The sequence below is a fragment of the Leucopleurus acutus genome (assembly GCF_964270905.1).
Source record: "Leucopleurus acutus genome assembly, chromosome: 2".
Taxonomy (NCBI): Eukaryota; Metazoa; Chordata; class Mammalia; order Artiodactyla; family Delphinidae; genus Leucopleurus; species Leucopleurus acutus.
The window spans coordinates 183755141-183775493 of NC_139143.1; the positions used below are offsets into that span (position 1 = coordinate 183755141).

Below are 20353 nucleotides of genomic sequence, written 5' to 3' on the forward strand. Positions count from 1 at the left end.
TCGGGGAGGCCATGAGCAGTCTTTATATGCTCATTCACTCTTGCAAATGGTCACTGAAGAATGTCAGCTCAAATTTTCCCTACAGTGAACATGGCTAGAGAGCCCCACCCTCCTCCCAAACCTGTCTCTTCTACTGCTCTCCTTCTAGATATCAGAAACATGCATTCTAGGATTCTAGAGCCTGAAGCAAGAGGAGACGGCATCCTCAACACTCTCCCCAGCCCTACTCAGCATCACCTACATTGGCAACAAGGAGCCCCAATGGGAACCGGATGATGGCGGAATTCACACTCTTGCAACTGCAGCAGGAAGGAAGGATGGTCACAACTCTTTTATAAAATGGACTGCAGCATTCAGAATCCTCGTGGAGCAGGGCAAGTACAAGCAGCCCAGGTCAAGGGTGACCGACACCCCGTGAAAACCATCCTCCATGTGGTGCCAAGTCACTGGGACTCCCAGGTCCTCCAGCCTCTTCTTGTACAACAGCGAATGGTCCTGGAGAATATCATACTCACAGCTCATGATGCAAGCTTTGCGGAGCTGAGACACTACTTCATCATCTGCGATCAGGGGTGAGTTCGTCAAATCTAGAATGATGTTTGTCTCCAGATAGGCAGTTTCATTCAGGGGCTCATGGGGCATGTAGCCTCTCTTCTTAAACTTCTTTGGAATGTTTTCTGAACCCAACCATTTTCTGTACTTTTCCCAGACTTCGGCAGGCAAGTGGGCTCCTTCCAATACGGTTCTTTTCCAGGAGGGGCTGATGTCCAGGTAACCACACCAACAGTAGAAGGCCAAATTCTGCCTGAGCAGTGGAACGTCCTTGTTCTGCTGATGAGAAGGAGGCTGGAAATCCAGGGCTTGGAGAGCGGCATAGATCAGGATCTGAGCACGGATCTTGGGGAGATCAGAACTGTCCACAAGGTTTTGACAAACTATTGTTGCCACACCCCCACCCACACTGTCACCACAGACCATGACCCAGGCTGGATCTGCCCCATATGTATTCAAGGACTTCAAGAAGTGGATGGTAGCCACCACGAAGTCTCTTACTATCACTGGAAACCTATGCTTGAGCATCCTGTGATATCGGAAAACGAAGGAACACAGTCTCCACTCACCACAGAGCCAAAAACACCTGTGTCTAATATCCTTCAGCCCAGATTTCTTCCATTAACTTCTTTTTCTGAAGCCTGGGCAGGTGACGTTAAGGTAGAAAGCTTAAACTAGGTGTCAAACGTAAAGCCTGCAGTGCCGGGCACGTAGGCTCAGAAAGTGGTATGCTATTCCCACTGTCTCGATGCCAACTGCAGGGACAGTCTGTGACCACAAGAGCCCCGTCATCCACCTAAATGTCAACAGCTTAGCTATCGCCAACGTGATCCCCAGCTTTCTGAACCTACCTGATGCTGCTTCCCTGACTCACACCTCTTTTTATTCTTTTATAAGGCTTGCTTGGGTGTAGATTCTAAGTAATCCTGCCATGCTCACAAGTTTTGTGGGATGATCTTGAAGACTTAAATATCAGAAGGGGCTAGCAGCTAACATATGGTCCCTCTCGATCAGCCACGCCCACTCCAGACCATGGCTCCCTGTTCATGCGGCTATGCCAGCTTGGCAGCGCTAGGCCGCCTCATCTTTCAAGAGATTCCAGAAATCTGGGGTTGGCAAGAAATTTCACCATGTTACGTGCTGGCCTCACTTTTTTTTTTTATTTAATTTTTTTAAAAAAGGAAATACTTTATGGACTCAACAAATCTTCTGTCAACCATTTCTATTCTGATGCTCCCTGTTCTAAGCTACCCTAGGTTCAGGCTGGGACAACAACGCTTTCAACTCCAAAACGCCATCTCCCTTGGAGTCATAAAATAACTTTCTTGCAGGGATTTGCTAGTACATTCTACTGATGATCTCTTGTTTCAGCACAACCAGAACGGTAGGGCACACAGTGGCCAACAACTGGGTCAAGATTTCCATCCCATTGCAGAAATAGTTTTGGAGCCAGGAATTGTAGAGTGAGGAGTTTCTCCAGGTCTCTCTCTCATCCGGGACTGACTCCTGTCATTTTTACTTACTCCACTGGCTGTCTTCCCACGAAGACGTTGGCAGTGGGTATTTCTTTATGGCATGTGGCATTTAAATGAAACTTCAGGAAGTGCTGGATCAGGAGGAGCCTCCCTGGCCCTGGTGACGATGTGTCAGGCGGCAGGGCAGGAGGGCAAGCCCACACCACTGCAGTGTTCAGTATGCTCCTCATATGTGTCCAGTTTGCCTGGTGTGGAGACCCAGGGAGGGCCCGACCCAGCTCTCTCCTGCCCCTTTGAGCTCCAGATTGTGGGGTGACACTCCCAGATGGGTTAAGAGAGAGAGTGGCTTCTAATTGTTCCTGCTTCCTCTGTGGCTCTCATCAGGGTGGACCTCCCTCTCGGGAGCACTTGGAAATGATGTAGCAGTGTTTGAAGTTGTCGGGCTTACAGCACAGGGCACTGTGGGCATTTAGTGGAGGGAGGTGCTGAGAGTCCGGAATGTGCAAGGCTGTTCTGCTCAATGAAGAGATGTGCACTGGTGGTGAAGCTCTGCACTGTATTTGCTTCATGAAGACCACTCCCTGACCCCGTCCAGTTTCCAGATGATGCAGTGCTCAAAAGGCATCCTTGAAACATACCTAAGGGCCACCCGCAGGAAGGAGTGTCCCATCTCTGCCTCTCCCTGTCTCTCCCTTCCTCTCCCTCTTCTTTGCCCTCCCACTCACTGGATTCTCACAGCCCGTCCCCTGCTCCTGCTGTCCCCCCAGCCCCAGCCCCAGCCTCCCTCCCCATCATTGCCCTGGCACTCCTGGAATCCCAGCCCCTCCCCATCTTCCCCTTAATCACCCAACTGCTAGAACCACTGAGTCACTTCTCCTCGCACAAATGACATCATAAGCCATGGTGAGTTTCTAGAAAATGAAAGGTTGGAAACATTCAAGCTAGGAAGGCTAGTGGGTTTCCTTTGCCAGCCATCCTCAACTGCCCCTTCTCACTAGCAACCATGACAGACGGAGTGCCCAGGTTGAGGAAGAAAGGAAACCATGTTGTTCCCACAACATTCCAAAATCATGGGCTACTCCAAAATCATAACTACTATCAGTATAAATATTGGCAGTTTTGTCCTTGGCTAAAGTACAAGCCTATGTAACTGTGTAATTCAGCTTGTTGGGCTTAAGCAGCCATAGGTAAAGATGCTGCCTCAACAACATCAAAAGGAGCTGTAATAACATCCCTAGCACAATACCGTCACCTTTAAATAAGAACCATCAGTGAACCATGAGAACTCAGTGTTACCCACAGAAGCTTCTTGTAGATCACCACAAGGAGTCAGAATGTGATCCATTAGCATCAAGCACTTGTGAGCGACTTCCTCGTGACAGAGGCGAGAAGAGTAGCAGGGTTAAGGTTATTACAATGCAAAAGAGTTATATGAGGAGCAGTTAACAAAAGGACTTCATAGGAGGTGAGGAGGCTGAAAGAGAAATGTGGAGGGTGATGGCAATTCTGCAGAGCTTCTAATGCATGAGGTACGAAAATGGTTAAAGGGAATCCCACAATTTTCTCCATGGTCCTAACCAAAAGCGCAGTGGCTATAATAGCTGCAAGGCAAGGGGTATCCCAGTGCCCCGGGGTCTGTGATGGCCTCCATGTTTTGGGGTGAGTACCCCAAGGGCATTCCCTTCCCTTTTTTTTTTGTGAATATACAGGGTAGCCCATTCTAAAGTCTCAGACCTTTATTTGTTTATTTATTTATTTATTTTTGGCTGCATTGGGTCTTTGTTGCTGTGCGCGGGCTTTCTCTAGTTGTGGTGAGCGGGGGCTACTCTTCATTGGGGTGCGTGGGCTTCTCACTTCAGTGGCTTCTCTTGTTTTGGAGCATGGGCTCTAGGGCGTGTGGGTTTCAGTAGTTGTGGCACATGGGCTCAGTAGTTGTGGCTCGCAGGCTCTAGAGCACAGCCTCAGTAGTTGTGGTGCACAGGCTTAGTTGCTCCGCAGCATGTGGGATCTTCCTAGACCAGGGAACGACCTTGTGTCCCTTGTGTTGTCAGGCAGATTCTTAACCTCTGTGTCACCAGGGAAGTCCTCCCTTCCTTTTTATATACAAAAAGGAAAAGGGAATCTGATAATTGGGATGTCAAAGGGCAGGTGGGTTCATCAAACTTTCCTTTAAGACCTTGAAAGCTATGTTGTCTGGTTTTCCCATTAAAAAATAAGTTGGGGTTGTTATTATTTAGTAAAACATAAAAAGTTTTTACCATGAGAGAAATTTGGGATTCAATTTCAGCCATAACCAACCAGCCCAAGAAAATCTCACAATTGGTGCTTAGTTTTGGCTTTGGGGGAACTTAAAACACCATGAAGTCTGTCTGGATCTAGGTGTATCCCTTGTTCTGATATCATAAACCTTAAATGTTGAACCTGGGTTTGGTCAAGCTGCAATTTTCCTTTGGCAACCTTATATCTCTTTATGGCTAAAAGCCTTAGCAAGCAGATGCTGTCTTCCTGTGAGGAAGCTTGAGAAGAAGAAAAAAAGAAAGAAACCTTCCACATATTGCAATACCATAGAACTCCTAGGGAGTTTATATCATAGGTCAGCCTTCAGGACTTGTGAGAAATAAGGACTCTCAGTAAAACCCTGAGGCATTACTGTCCAGGTGCACTGCTGTCCATGCCAGGTGAAGGCAAAAAGGTATTGGCTAACCCTACCAACTGGAATAGGAAAGAATGTACTGCATAAATCAATTATAGTAAAGAACTTGCTTCCGGTAGTAATAGATGTCAGTAGTGTCAGGGAGGTAGGAACGGCAGGGTTTCAAGTGATAACAATGATGTTTATTGAGTGGAGGTCCCTGAAAAACCTCCATCCTTGGTCCTTAAGTTTCTCACCAGTAAAATAGAAATATTAACAGGGAATAGTGCAAGATAATGAGGCCTTGAGAGTTGTAATAAATTATGGGTGTTAGGATTTGAAGTGCTCCTTATTTATTGGGTCTTGATTAATTCTGGAAAGAGGTTTGAAGAGACCTTTTTGAATTTTTATGGGAGATGTGCTGTGCATTGTGTCAAAATCAGTTGGAGATTTTGCCTTGGTAGCTGATGCACTAGGGACACATGAGCAGTGTTTCCAGAATCAGCTCTAGTACCATCAGAGACAGCAAATAAAAGATATCAAAGGGTCATTTAATTTACCTGGTTGGATGCTTTTATGACTACTGTCAATTCCTAGAATTATTCCCCCCTTTGGGGAGAAAGAAATGTTGGCATGGTACTTGTCTAAAACGTCTTGGCCTTATAAATGGAAAATGGTAGAAGAACTAAGGAGAACAGGGTGTGCATCTCTCAAAGGGCTAAACCAAGGGAATAGGTTCACAGACAGGAACCTCTTCAGATTTATTAGAGATCTCCACTATTGGAACCCTTTTAGGACTCCACGGCAGGGAGTTTTATAGTAGTGGGGTTGAGCACTGAGAGTGTGGCTCCACTGTTAGCTAGAACTGGAAGAGATTCATCTTCAACTTGGAGAAATGTTCTCCAGGCTGATTAAGATGAGGGACTGGAAAGAGCCCCTGTAGTTCCTCAGAGCCCCATTATTGAGAACTGGGAGGACACTGGAAAGTCTGGTTAGAAGACTGAAAGTGCCTGAAGCACTTACATTTATAACAATCTCTTTTCCAATGCCCTGGCTCTTTGCAATAATAGCAGAAACTAGAAGCCTTTGGGTTTGGGGAGGGAGGGTGCCTTCATTTGCTGGTGTTGAAGATTAAGAATTTTGGTAGTCTTCCTTTGAGGTGATTCATCTAGAATGAGAGAGAGCTGGTTTGACAACTTAACTAAACCTGGTATGGACATAGTTTCCATTCCATCCTGATCCTTTTTACTAGAAGGAAAAGGTCCCAGTTCAGCACATCAACAAACACAGGGTTAAAAGCTATCCAGGTGGAATCAATATCTGAAGGAAGACCAGACTTTTCTTTTAAAATCATCTGACATCCATTGTAATGTTCATGAACGGGTTCATCAGAATTTTGTGAGGAAGTCTATATATGGTTTCAATCCACAGGCTTTGGAAAATCTCCAGGAATTGCCCAGTGAAGTTGCCTAGTAATTCCCTGAGCCTGATCATGTAAGTTAGTGGGCTGGTCTTTTGGTTGTACTTACAGACCTTTCAGGATATTCGCCATTAGTGGTTTCCATCCAGTGCTTGGCCTGGCCTTCACCAACAAGCATATTAACTAGCTGATATAAGTCAGAGAAACCAGATTGATAAATTTGAATAACTATATTTAATTCCTCAGCAAATCTGTGAGGATCTTTGGTTACTTTGGGAAAATCTTTGACTAAGGTTGGAGTTCAGCTTTAGTCCTGGGAGTATAAGAAATTAAGGGGTTAGCCTCTGTATCCTTGGAAGGCTTCATTTTAAAGGACACGCTCTGACGTGGACGGACCTATATATTGTTATACAGAGTGAAGTAAGTCAGAAAGAAAAACAAATATCATATAATATCGCTTATATGTGGAATCTAGAAAAATGGTACAAGTGAACTTATTTGCAAAGCAGAAACAGTCACAGATGTGGAGAACAAACTTATGGTTACCAAAGGGGTAAGGAGGGTGGGATGAATTGGGAGATTGGGATTGACATATATACACTACTATGTATAAAATAGATAACTAATGAGAACCTACTGTATAGCACAGGAAACTCTACTCAATGCTGTATCGTGACCTAACTGGGAAGGAAATCTAAAAAAGACTGGATATATGTATATGTATAACTGATTCACTTTGCTGCACAGCAGAAACTAACACGACATTGTAAAGCAGTTATACTCCAATAAAAATTAATAAAAAAAAAAGAGTATGCAGTCAAGAAATTTAGAATAAAAAAGTATCAAAGATGTATGTTTGGCAGTTAATTAATAAAATATTACGTTACTAACACAACATTGTAAATTAACTATATTTCAATTTAAAAAATAAAAATGTTTTTTAGAAAAAGGACACGCTCTGATAAATTCACAGGAAAATGGAATGGGAAGAGTTTCAGAGAAAAAGAAGGGCTGGCTGAGAGAATTAGTAATGGGAGCTGAGGGTATAGAGGAGATGTAGGCAGCATAGAAGGGAATGAGGAAGATGGCGCTGGAGGTATGGCCTGAGATTTAAAAGCCAATGAAATGGAGCCTGAGACTTTAGATGCCATTTATCTTTCTTTAATTGTTTGTTTGCCTCAGTTAATCTTAAAATCTTATTTTGCAGAGAGGCAATTTTGGGTTTTGATAACATATGGAATCCTCAAAATACCAACTGAAATAGGCATTCCATTCAGTTTTGGAAATTTTAGAGCTATGGTAGTCCAATTCAGTTTTTATTTTTAAGATTTTTTTTGATGTGGACCATTTTTAAGGTCTTTATTGAACTTGTTACAATATTGCTTCTGTTTTATGTTTTGGTTTTTTGGCTGTGAGGCATGTGGGATCTTAGCTCCCCGACCAGGGATTGAACCCACATGCCCTGCATTGGAAGGCAAAGTCTTAAACACTGGGCCACCAGGGAAGTCCCCAATTCAGTTTTAAGAAAAGTAATTTTGAGGTTTTCACAACATCCCCATAATAGCCATTGATAGTCTAAATTGCCTTTGGCTAGGTCAGTCCATTTAGTTAGAAATGTGAATGAGGAAGGATGGTGGTTATTAAATATATAATAGGCTAGAGTACCTGCAGGGAGGGTACCCTCAAAATATGTAGATAACTGGGATCCCATTTCTCAGAAGACTTTCTCTAGAGAAAGAGAATAATTTTCAAACAGCATAAATAGCTTACATCTCAAAACAGTTTAAACAACTCAAGTAAGAGAAATAGTGTGCAACTCCAGCAGCTCAAATACCTCAAACAAACTGTAGGCTTAATACCAGCCAGTTCTAAGGGAACAACGTGGTCCTTGAGGAGCCAGGCTGAAGGTTTCTAAGCCCAGTTCCCATAGACCAGCTCCTATTCCAAAGGGATGGGCCCAAGGCTGAACCGGCACAGTTCCAATGAAACAGCCCCTGTTCCTGAAGGAATGGGTCAAAGGCTAGCCAGTTCCAATGAAATAGTCTGATTTCAAAATCAGACCCAAGTGCCAAACAAGTACTTGCATACAGAACAAGACCTTAACCAGAAAAGACATAATCTTAAAATAGATCTCGAATTAAAACTGGAGAGGTTCCAAACACAAAGAAGGAGGAAGCTCAGATTCAGGAGAAAGAGTAGCATTCCACCTCCAGGTTTGGTGACAAAAGCAGAGAGCGACAATGGGCTCAGTGTGGGGACTGCACCAGTTTACCCACCAGCCCTGGAATCATCAGGGGTATTCTCTGGATCCCCGTACTGGCCACCAAACTGTTGACCAAAATAAATAGGCTGCCAGTTATTTCCCCAGCAAAAGTGGGTTTATTCAGGCTCAGCAAAGAATTGCAACTCAGGGTCTGTAACCACGGTGAGCCATGAGAAAAACTCCATACGACAAGGGAAAGGGAACTCAAAATTTTACAGCAGGGAAAAGGAAGTTGGGAAGGCTATAGTAAACAAAGAGTCTATGGCTTGTTGCCAGGAAAGAAAAGCACTCCTTCTTCTTCTTATTGGGCTCTACTATCATCATAGGGTGTGAGAGCTTCCCCTTCTGGTCTCCTGACTCTATTTAATTGAGGTTTCTGTGTATTCATTTTTTTCACAAGGGTAATATAGACAACTCGTTCTCTTGCTGCTTTGGTTGTGTGTATTGTTGGTTACATGTGCTGGTGGAAATGAGAGGGGATGGAATTGCAAAAAGTCTGGAGAAAACACACATGACATCTGTGTGAAGTTTATTTCTTTAAAACCATCTTGGACTCCAATCTCTTCAGATTCTACAGCCTCTGTCTCCACTATGTTATCCCAGGTCCCAAAGAGCACTTGACTGCTGGGTAGGGAGAGTTCCAGAAACATAAACACTATTAATTCTATTTTTATGGACGAAAAAACAGAAGCTGCATTTAATTAAGCAATTTGCCCACATTCAGTGGCAGACAGAGCTGGGGTTCTAATTCAATTCAACTCAAATCCAATTTTGTTTAAATCCAAGTCTATTCAAATCTGACTCCAAGGCCAAGTTCATCCCTTGTCAACAAACCACCACAGTCCACATATCACAAAGCTTATAGCAACCCCCGAGTATCTCTCCCTTTGCGTCTCTTGACCCACTCACACTTTAATGATTTCCAATCATATGGTTCTTGAAAATACCTGAAGCTGCATTCCTGAGAGACAGATGGGGCAAAAATTCTTACTCATTGTAAAGATGGGAAAGCAGAAGTCTGAGGTAATGGGTGCTTGCTTTATTACTTAAGAATATTCAATTCTAATCCTAAAAAGAAAGAAAGAAAAACAGGATGAATGAAACTCATAATAAGTGTTACGCATAGAAGTAAAGTAAGCTGGTAGCTCAAGACATAGACAAAACACATAGGAAGTATCAAATACAAATCATGAATAAACGGAGTTTGGAGACACAGAAAGAAATTATAGTAATCAAAACAGTATGGTACTGGCACAAAAACAGAAATATAGATCCATGGAACAGGATAGAAAGCCCAGAGATAAACCCACGCACATATGGTCATCTTATTTTTGATAAAGGAGGCAAGAATATACAATGGAGAAAAGACAGCCTCTTCAATAAGTGGTGCTGGGAAAACTGGACAGCTACATGTAAAAGAATGAAATTAGAACACTCCCTAACACCATACACAAAAATAAGCTCAAAATGGATTAAAGACCTAAACATAAGACCGGACACTATAAAACTCTTAGAGGAAAACATAGGCAGAACACTCTATGACATAAATCACAGCAAGATTCTTTTTTGTTCCACCTCCTAGAGAAATGGAAATAAAAATAAACAAATGGGACCTAATGAAACTTCAAAGCTTTTGCACAGCAAAGGAAACCACAAACAAGACGAAAAGACAACCCTCAGAATGGGAGAAAATATTTGCAAATGAAGCAACAGACAAAGGATTAATCTCCAAAATATCCAAGCAGCTCATGCAGCTCAATATCAAGAAAGCAAACAACCCAATCCAGAAATGGGCAGAAGACCTAAATAGACACATTTCCGAAGATGTACAGATTGCCAACAAACACATGAAAGGATGCTCAACATCATTAATCATTAGGGAAATGCAAGTCAAAACTACAATGAGGTATCTCCTCACACCCGTCAGAATGGCCATCATCAAAAAGTCTACAAATAATAACTGCTGGAGAGGGTGTGGAGAAAAGGGAACCCTCTTGCACTGTTGGTGGGAATGTAAATTGATACAACCACTATGGAGAACAGTATGAAGGTTCCTTAAAAAACTAAAAATAGAACTACCATATGACCCAGCAACCCCACTACTGGGCGTATACCCTGAGAAAACCATAATTCAAAAAGAGTCATGTACCACAAGGTTCATTGCAGCTCTATTTACAATAGCCAGGACATGGAAGCAACCTAAGTGTCCATCGACAGATGAATGGATAAAGAAGATATGGCACATATATATAATGGAATATTACTCAGCCATAAAAAGAAATGAAATTGAGTTATTTGTAGTGAGGTGGATGGACCTAGAGTCTGTCATACAGAGTGAAGTAAATCAGAAAGGGAAAAACAAATACCGTATGCTAACACATATATATGGAATCTAAAAAAAAAAAATGGTCTGAAGAACCTAGGGGCAGGACAGGAATAAAGACACAGATGTAGAGAATGGACTTGAGGACACGGGGAGGGGGAAGGGTAAGCTGGGGCGAAGTGAGAGAGTGGCATGGACTTATATACACTACCAAATGTAAAGTAGATAGCTAGTGGGAAGCAGCCGCATAGCACAGGGAGATCAGCTTGGTGCTTTTTGACCACCTAGAAGGATGGGATAGGGAGGGTGGGAGGGAGACACAAGAGGGAGGAGATATGGGGATATACGTATGCATATAGCTGATTCACTTTGTTATACAGCAGAAACGAACACACCATTGTAAAGCAATTATACTCCAATAAAGATGTTAAAATAAAAGAAAGAAATTATATCATGCATTAAGATATACAGTAAGATAGTGACAGCACACAATATTAAAAATAGAGTATTTATGAAACAATATTTGGTGAAACAAACAAGAGTACCACTTATAGAAAGAAAGTAATGGAAAGATTAAGTCAGAAGTCATGAGCATGCCACGTGTACCTTGATAGCCATGTCATCCTAAATTGGCCAACCACTGGTAACACCCAGTATGGCCCCATTCTGGCCCTAGGCATCGTCTCCCAAAGAATGCAGATAAAATTCACAGATACCCAGCAGGCTAATAGGTGAACTGCTGCTGTGGCCAGGTGTACCTGCTCCAGTGTCTCTCTGATGAAGTAAGCATGTGTGTTGGTTCCAGACACGCTCCATCTGTTGGAACCACTCTAGTCCTCTTAAACACACCAACAGAGGGGAAGGTGCATGCAACAGAGGAGAGAGGACATGTTAATATTGCCTCATCCTATATGGAGCAGGTATGACCCTTCCACCCCCTGGCACCTTACTTTACATGGGCTAATTTACTCATCACTTTTCCCCTTGCTTCTTGCTGTTTTTTAAATGGACTTAAGCCTTGTGATTAGACCATCTTAATTCGGTCTGTGAGCCTTTCTGTTCAGTGACCTTCAGAATACCTTGCCTGGTAGTATTTGGGGCTACTGTTGCATCAGTGTAATAACCCACAGCGCACATGGCTGATCTTGAACAAAACTGTGAATCAGAAACTTATCTATGACCTTTTGCCTTCTTTGTTACGCTTGTATGCTGCCCCATAGTCACCTGGATTCCCTTCATCAAAATTGGCTCCTTCCTCAGGTGATGAAATTTTCTTTCCTCTATACACTGTCTCATTTGCCAAAACTTGTCTGCTTTGTGTCCCATTTCATCTATCATCTTGCCGCTATTACCACTAGTTTGAGGTTAAAGCGTTAACCTTCAAAACAAGTGCTTCTTGGAAATGTAAACCTATTGTTTTGAGTATGCTGCCACCAAGTGGCAGTCAAGTCTCAAGTGCGGCTGTGTCTGTTCTTTCCATCCATGAAGGAGTGAAGAGGGAGATGACCCGGGATCTAAGCGCAGAGCACAGGGACTCTTGGCCAGTACGTGATTAGATGGTTGTAGAGAAAGTAGTTGCAGTGAAAACCCAAAGACAAGGACCTAAGACTTAAACAGAAAGAATTTTGCTCTTCCATAAGTAGAAATGGAACTGAGTGCCACTAGCTTCAGCTTGTCCAGATGTTTTTGGTGACTATAGACCATGCGTTCAATGGAGAGGCTAAGTGGATAGACCTCCTCTCTCTACTTCAACCCGACAACTCTGCTTCTCTCTGTTTTATACATCAGGTTGCCACATACATTTTCATTTATTTAAAAGATGCTATAATTTTAAAAGGAACTGTTACTATGTTTCAAATCCCTCTCAGAAGGTGTCTTTCCATACTTGAATTATTATTACAATTATTAAAATTATAAATACTAGCTTATCCCTGTTGACCCAACTCTATGGAGGGTGGTGTGCGGGACAGGGAGGGGGGAAGGACAAGACTTTGGAGGCTGGAAAGGAAGGAGAGGACATGGAAGGCCCCTAACAACAAGAGAAAAGTGCTAGAAGGAGGGACTAGGAGTAAGGACCAGGGCTATAGAAGGTCCTGCACTTTCCATCTGAATAAACAGAGAGAGAGAGAGAGACCCTGGAACATCTAAAACTCCCTGGAACTTGTCTGGTATCGCTAATATAAACACAATAAATATCCTAATGAATTCAAGGGCAAGTCCAAGTTTAACGACGATGTCAGTTGGTGACTCTGACACTTAACTGAACATGTACAATGTTAGGCATTGTTTTCTCATCCTACACTAGACTCCCAGAACCAACCGTCTACCTCCCATGGTGGAAGTCTAGTGATCAGGGCCAACAAATTGCATGTTTCTGGCTCAAATAATGACTTAACAGAGGTGTCTTTCTTCAAAGGAAACAGGCAAGGAGAAACATCAGAAGAAGAACTGTTTGACTGGAACAAAAGAAGAGGACTGACTGGCCCCAAGTCAGAGGACTGGGGATGGCTGCAAAACGTACCCCAAAGGGCTGGGTGAGCCCCGGGCAAGCTGGCCAAAACCTAGGAGGAAACAAGTGTGTCCAAGTTAATGAAGTTGCAGGTTTGGGGAAGCAAACGTCTTCGTGAAACTAGGTGTTGTCAAGTAAGAAAAGAAAACTCAACTCCTGGGAATTCCCTGGCGGTCCAGTGGTTAGGACCCAGAACTTCCACTGTAGGGGACCTGGGTTCGATCCCTGGTCAGGTAACTAAAATCCCACAAGCTTCACGTATGGCCAAAAAAACCCAGAAAAGTCAACTCCTGGGACCACATTTGTAAAGAATTTGTGGTTAGGGTCATTTGCAGCCACGCAAATCGGAACCATTGCCATGTATCCCATATCACATAAGAGTCTGGTGGAGGAGACACCTCCAGATACTCAAGGTCCACGCCCAAAGCTTAAGAAGTTATCCCAGACTTGGGATGGCTGCACCAACCGTGCAGGAACCTACTAGGATGGGAACCCTCAGAAGCAAGAAGGAGTTTTTGTCTGTTTCATTCACAGGTATATTCCACATGACAGGACAGTATCTGGCGGGTGACAGGTATTCAGTAAACATTATTGAGCCAAGTGGATCATTGCCCAGAGCCACCTGCGTTTTACGGTAGAACCAGGACTTGAACTCTGCCCTGCATGGATAGTGTAGCCAGGATGTTTTCCACTCTGCCACGTCTCAGTAAGGATTGGTCAGCAAAGATGTTCTCTGCGTGCCTATTACGTCAATGGATACCATTGATTGCTTTGCTTATATTCCGTGGAGAATTATTATCCCGTCTCACCATTGCCGGTTATTTTTTTGAGCAGATATGGGTTTTTTTGTGGGGTTTTATGGTAATGAATTTTAATACTGATATTCAATGAATACAAAAATAATAATATACAAATTTGATACAAAAAATTCTCACACTGATTTCTTTGCAGAGCCTCCTAATACCGGATCCTAATACTGGATACTGGTGGAGACACCTATCTGTATTCCATTCCCAATGCTTCTGGGTACCAACTCTATCAACTGTTGACTGATCGTTAAAATACATGGGCTTTTATTCTATCCTTTTTCCTTCCTCTAGCCTTTGTTAATTCTGCTTTCCTATTTTTACTGCATTCATTCCTGGAAGCCAGCTGACACTGTCGCCAGGACCGGCGGGCCCAGCCCCAGTAGCAGTCAATCCTCCCACCATAACGATACAGGCCAATGGACGACACTATTTGCCTGGGCCACCTCCCGTCGAAGTCCGCGGCCACCCGCAGGTAGAGCGAGGACCCGAGCACCAGCGCCAGGAGGAAATCCATGTTGGGCGGCGAGCCCCACGCGGCGGTTCAGCTGCGCGCGGGGAGCAGGTTGGGGGTGCTGGGCTCGCAGGAGAGGCACGCTCGGCTCCCCCGAGGTGTTGCGAGAGGCGTGAGCCCCTGGGGCCGCTGCGGCTGCTGCTGCCGCTCTACTAGAAGAGCGGCGCCGCGCGCAGCCGAACAGGTCTGCGCGCGGCCTCCAAAGCCCCCTCCGCCTCCCTCCCCGAGAGCGGAAGTGCTGCAGGGGAAGATGCTCCGCCTGCGGGGAGGGGCGGAGCAGCAGGTAAGGTTTTATCTATGTGGCTAATCTATCCACCCTCCTTAAGAATCTGGACATAGAGAGTTGTCTCCAGACACCCTGCTGCCTCCGCCCTTGTGAAGGCGCCTCCCCGTGGCCGAAGAGATGAAGTGCAGAAGGAAAATCCCTGCGCTGAGGGGGCAGCAGAAACTGTGGCTTCTGGTCCTACCTTTGCCACTCATGGCTCTGAGGACCCATAAGTCGCCAGATCACAGACGCCTTCCTGGAAAATAAGGGAGTTGGACCAAGCAGTTTCTGAGAACCCCTGATTAATCCCATATCTGATGCAATCCCATTCACGTGCCCCAGGTTCCCACCCACGGCTGGCCATCCTGCTCAAAGCCGGGTGCCCCTAACCGAGCTCAGCTTCCTGCTTGCTCCATCTAGCGAATGTTTTCAATTGGAGCTCATGCTCACAGCAAACCATTATCAGTCCTTATGCGGTCCCACTCCTGTTTTACTAATTTACTTCCTTTTATTTCTATTCCCCTTTTCTATTTGCTCTCCCATAGGCACCCGCCCAAGTATGTTTGATACATGTCTGTGAATATACATGTCTTATAAAACACATTGTATTGTTTGTGTGTTTTCTAATTAACATAAATTTTATGTTGTTGTTTTCATTCTGTCTGTTATATTTTTTTAATTCTCACTGAGTTTTTAAGATCTACGTTGCTGTGTCTACATCTTGTGTGTTCTTTGTAGTTACTGAACAGTATTCCACAATATCAATGCAAGCCGTTTTACTCATTGTTTTCCTAGTGGTGGAAACAGGTTGTCTCTGTATGCACTCTGATGTATGCCATGTATGTCACAGCACTGGGTGACAGTTTATCGGGAATACCCACGCAGAGGGGTGGTTGGGCCTTCGGGTAGACACATGCTTAACTGACTAAATACTGCCAAAGGGCTTCCCTTCCCTGGTGGCACAGTGATTAGGAATCCGCCTGCCAACGCAGGGGACACGGGTTTGAGCCCTGGTCCAGGAATATCCCACATGCCGTGGAGCAAATAAGCCCGTGCGCCACAACTACTGAGCCCGCGAGCCACAACTACTGAGCCCACGCACCACAACTACTGAGCCCACGCGCCTAGAGCCCGTGCTCCTCAGCAAGAGAAGCCACCGCAGTGAGAAGCCTGCGTACCGCAACGAAGAGCAGTCCCCGCTCGCCGCAGCTAGAGAAAGCTCACGTGCAGCAACGAAGACCCAATGCAGCGAAAAATAAATTAATTAAATTAATTTTACAAAAAATACTTGCCAGAATCTCCCAGATGCCTGCAGCTCCCTAGGCAGCAGCAAGCAAAGATTTCCATTTCCCCACATCCTCAGCAGCAACTGCCCTCTCTCACTCTTGCCCACCTGATAGATTACAAAGGCACATCTGACTGTTGTTTTAATTTACATTTTTTTATTTATAGTGGATTGGAACACTTTTTCATATCCACATAGCAGCTATATTTCCCATTCTGTGAGTTGCCTTTTGACATCCTTTACCCATTTTTAAGCAGGTGTGTTCTGTCTTTTCTGCTGCGTTTCAGGAATCCCTTGTGTTTTCTGGACATCTCTTGTTACTTTCAGACATCATATGATTTTTCTCTGAGACTATCATCTTTCTGATGATTTTTCTATGGTGTCTCTTTTGAGCAGAAATTCTTAAGTTTTGTGTATCCAATCCATACCATTTTTCACCCCGTGATTTATGCTTTTTGTATGTTATTTAAGTTGTTTGCCAATTCTATGCCATAGAAATATCTTTCTACATTTTCTTCTAGTAGATTTATAGTTTTACCTCTCCTGCTTTGGTTCTGAGGCCATCTGGATTCCACCTCTATACAGTGTCTGTAGTGTAAGGTGCTAGCCAATCTTTATTTCTCCCCTTGTCTTGAATGAGATGTCACAACACCATCTCCTAAACAATCCATCTTTTCCTCACTGATTTGGGGTATCACCAATCACCTAACAAGTCTGTTTCTGAGCCCTTTATTCTGCCCTGTGGGCCTATTGTCATTTCCTGTGTTGGCATCATGCTGCTAGTATGACTATGTCTTTGCATTGTAGTATGTTGTTACTACCAGGTAGGAAATAATCCCTCTTCTTTACTCTTTTCTTTCTGAGTTGACCTAACTATTCCTTCCTAATTTCCTCCTTTTCGTGATGATTTGGTCTGCTGTGGTTGACTCCAGGGTATGGAGGTCAGTTCAACTCAGCATGAAACCCAAACAAGAAGATTTGAGACCCCTCCTCGCTGCCATGCATTCCTTGCCCATCAGCATCTCACCCACTGCACTCTCTCTCTTACCCAATTGACAGAAGTAGAGAGTCACGCTCCTTAGTAACCACATAGCTCATGTAAACTCTGGAAAACAAAGGAAAAATCAATAGATTCAGTCTGATTTTACTCAGTCCTATATCCCAGAGCCAGGACAGTATCTGACATACCACAGACACTCCATAAATATTTGTATGGTTGAAAAGAGGGCAAAAATAAATGGTATCATTCTCATGTCAAAGCTTATATTTATGAAAAAAAAAAATTGGGCTTTCCTGGTGGCGCAGTGGTTGAGAGTCCACCTGCCGATGCAGGGGACACGGGTTCGTGCCCCGGTCCGGGAGGATCCCACATGCCGCGGAGCGGCTGGGCCCGTGAGCCATGGTCACTGAGCCTGCGCGTCTGGAGCCTGTGCTCCGCAACGGGAGAGGCCACAACAGTGAAAGGCCCGCGTACCGGAAAAAAAAAAAAAGGTTTAAAATGGGGTGAGTAATTTATTTAGTCTTCTAAACATTTTTTATTTGTTTATTTATTTATTTTTGGCTGTATTGTGTCTTCATTGCTGTGCACAGGCTTTCTCTAGTTGCAGCGAGCAGGGACTACTCTTCGTTGCGGTGTGCAGGCTTCTCATTGCAGTGGCTTCTCTTGTTGCAGAGCACAGGCTCTAGGCATGCAGGCTTCAGTAGTTGTGGCACACGGGCTCAGTAGTTGTGGCTCACGGGCTCTACAGCACAGGCTCAGTAGTTGTGGTGCACAGGCTTAATTGCTCCGCAGCATGTGGGATCTTCTCGGACCAGGAATCGCACCCGTGTCCCCTGTATTGGAAGGCGGAATCTTAACCACTGCATGGCCAGAGAAGTCCCACGGGGAGTAATTTAAATGGTATATGTTTTTAATTTCAAATTCCTCTTTGTTCATTGTGGTATATAGGAAAGCAACTGACTTTTATATATTAATGTTGTATCCTGCATTTTTGCCATAATAACTTATTAGTTCCAGGAGGTTTTTTGGTCAGTTTTTTCAGATTTTCTACATAAATGATCATGGCACCTATGAACAAAGACAGTTCTGTTTCTTCCTTCCTAATCTATATACCTTTTATTTCCTTTTTTTTTTAACATCTTTATTGGGGTATAATTGCTTTACAATGTTGTGTTAGTTTCTGCTTTATAACAAAGTGAATCAGTTATACATATACATATGTTCCCATATCTCTTCCCTCTTGCGTCTCCCTCCCTCCCACCCTCCCTATCCCACCCCTCCAGGCGGTCACAAATTACCTTTTATTTCCTTTTATCATCTTATTGCATTTGCTAGGACTTCCAGTACAATGTCAAATAACAGTGGTCAGAAGGGATATTCTTGCCTTTTTCTGATCTTACCAGAAAAGCTTCAAGTTTCTCACCATCAAGTGTAATGTTAGCTGTAGGTTTTTTGTAGATGTCCTTTATAAAGTTGAAGATGTTCCCCTCCACTCCTAGTTTGCTGAGTTTTTATCATGAATGAGTGTTAGATTCCGTCCAATGCTTTTTCTGCATCTATTGATATGATCACGTGATTTTCCTTATTTAGCCTGTTAACCTGATGGATCGCATTAATTGACTTTCAGATGTTGAGCCAGCGTCTACACCTAGGAAAAATCCCGCTCTATTATGGTGTATAATTTTTTGATATATTTTTGATACAATTTGATAATATTTTGTAGACAATTTTTTCATCTACGTTCATAAGAGATAGTAGTCCATTGTTTGGGGTGGGGTTAGGGGGATTTTTGTAATGTCTTTATCTGGTTTTGGTATTAGGGTAATGCTGGCTTCACAGAACAAGTTAGGAAGTATTCTTTCTGCTTCTATATTCTGGAAGTGAACTGGTATAATTTCTTACTTAAATGTTGGGTAGAATTCACCAGTGAACCCATCTGAGCTTGGTGTTTTCTATTTTGAAAGTTTATTAATTTAATTCAATTTCTTAAATAGGTATAAGCCTATTCAGATGGCCTATTTTTTTGTGTGTGGGTTTTTTGCAGCTTGTGTCTTTAAGGAATTCCATTCATTTCATCAAGGTTATCAAATCAGTCAGCATATAGTAGTTCGTAATTTCCCTTTATTATCCTTTTAGTGTCAATGGAATCTGTAATAATGTCCCCTCTTTCATTTCTGATGTTAGGAACTTGTATCTTATCTCTTTTTTTCTTAGTTAGCTTGGCTAGGGACTTATGTATTTTGTTGATCTTTTCAAAGAACCAGTTTTTTGTTTTCTCTGTTGATTTCTTATTTTCAATTTCATTTATTTCTGCTCTAATTTTTATTATTTCTTTTCTTCTCCTTACCTTGGACATAATTCCCTCTTCCTTTTCTAGTTTCCTAAGGTGGAATCTTAGATTATTGATTTTAGATCTTTCGTCTTTTCTAATATGCATATTCAATGGTATAAATTTCCCTCTAAGCACTGTTTTCACTGCGTCCCTCAAATTTGATAAGTTGTACTGTCATTTTCCTTTAGCTCAAAATATTTTTAAAATTTCTATTGAGGGACTTCCCTGGTGGTACAGTGGTTAAGACTCTGCACTCCCAATGCAGGGGGCCCGGGTTCCATCCCTGGTCAGGGAACTAGATCCCACATGCATGCCGCAACTAAGAGTTCACATGCCACACCTAAGGGCCAGCGAGCCACAACTAAGGAGCCCACCTGCCACAACTAAGCCTGAGTGTAACCTAATTAATTAATTATTAAAAAATAAAAACAAAGGGTACAATTCAATGGTTTTTTTAAAAAAAAATTCTCTTGAGATTGATTCTTTGACCCACGTCAAAGGATTTTGGAAAATTTTTTAGTCATTATTACTTAAAATATTGCTTCTTTCCCTCCCTCTCTTTCTTCTCCTTCTGGTGTTCCCATTACACATATATTACTTTTTACAGTTGTCCCACCATTCTCAGATATTCTTTAGAAGTGTGTCTTTAATCTCCAAGTATTTGGGGACTTTCCAGCTGTCTTTCCATCATTGATTTATAGTTTAATTCCATTGTGTTCTGAAAGCAAATGTTGTATGATTTCTATTCTTTTAAACTTATTAAGGTGTGTTTTATGGCCCAGGACCTAGACCATGTTGGTGAATGTTCCACGTGCAAGTACCTTACAATAACAAAATATTTCTAATTACTCTCTATTGTCCCTTGTATCATTGCTGTCATTCATTTCACTTACACATAAGCACATGTAATTAAATATATTATTGCTTCTATTATTTTGAACAAACTGTTATCTGTTAGATCAACTAAGAAAAGAAAA

At 43.0% G+C, this 20353-nt stretch overlaps 1 protein-coding gene across 1 annotated transcript; it reads right to left on the reverse strand.

The window, feature by feature from the left end:
• Positions 1-321: 321 nt before the first annotated feature.
• On the reverse strand, positions 322-14497 carry LOC309975198 (arylacetamide deacetylase-like 3; the record flags this gene model as incomplete). The annotated part of the gene is made up of 2 exons (XM_082860157.1): positions 322-1081; positions 14427-14497. 2 exons carry the CDS (start codon positions 14495-14497, stop codon positions 322-324), a joined length of 831 nt encoding a protein of 276 aa, XP_082716283.1.
• Between the last annotated feature and the right edge of the window lie 5856 nt (positions 14498-20353).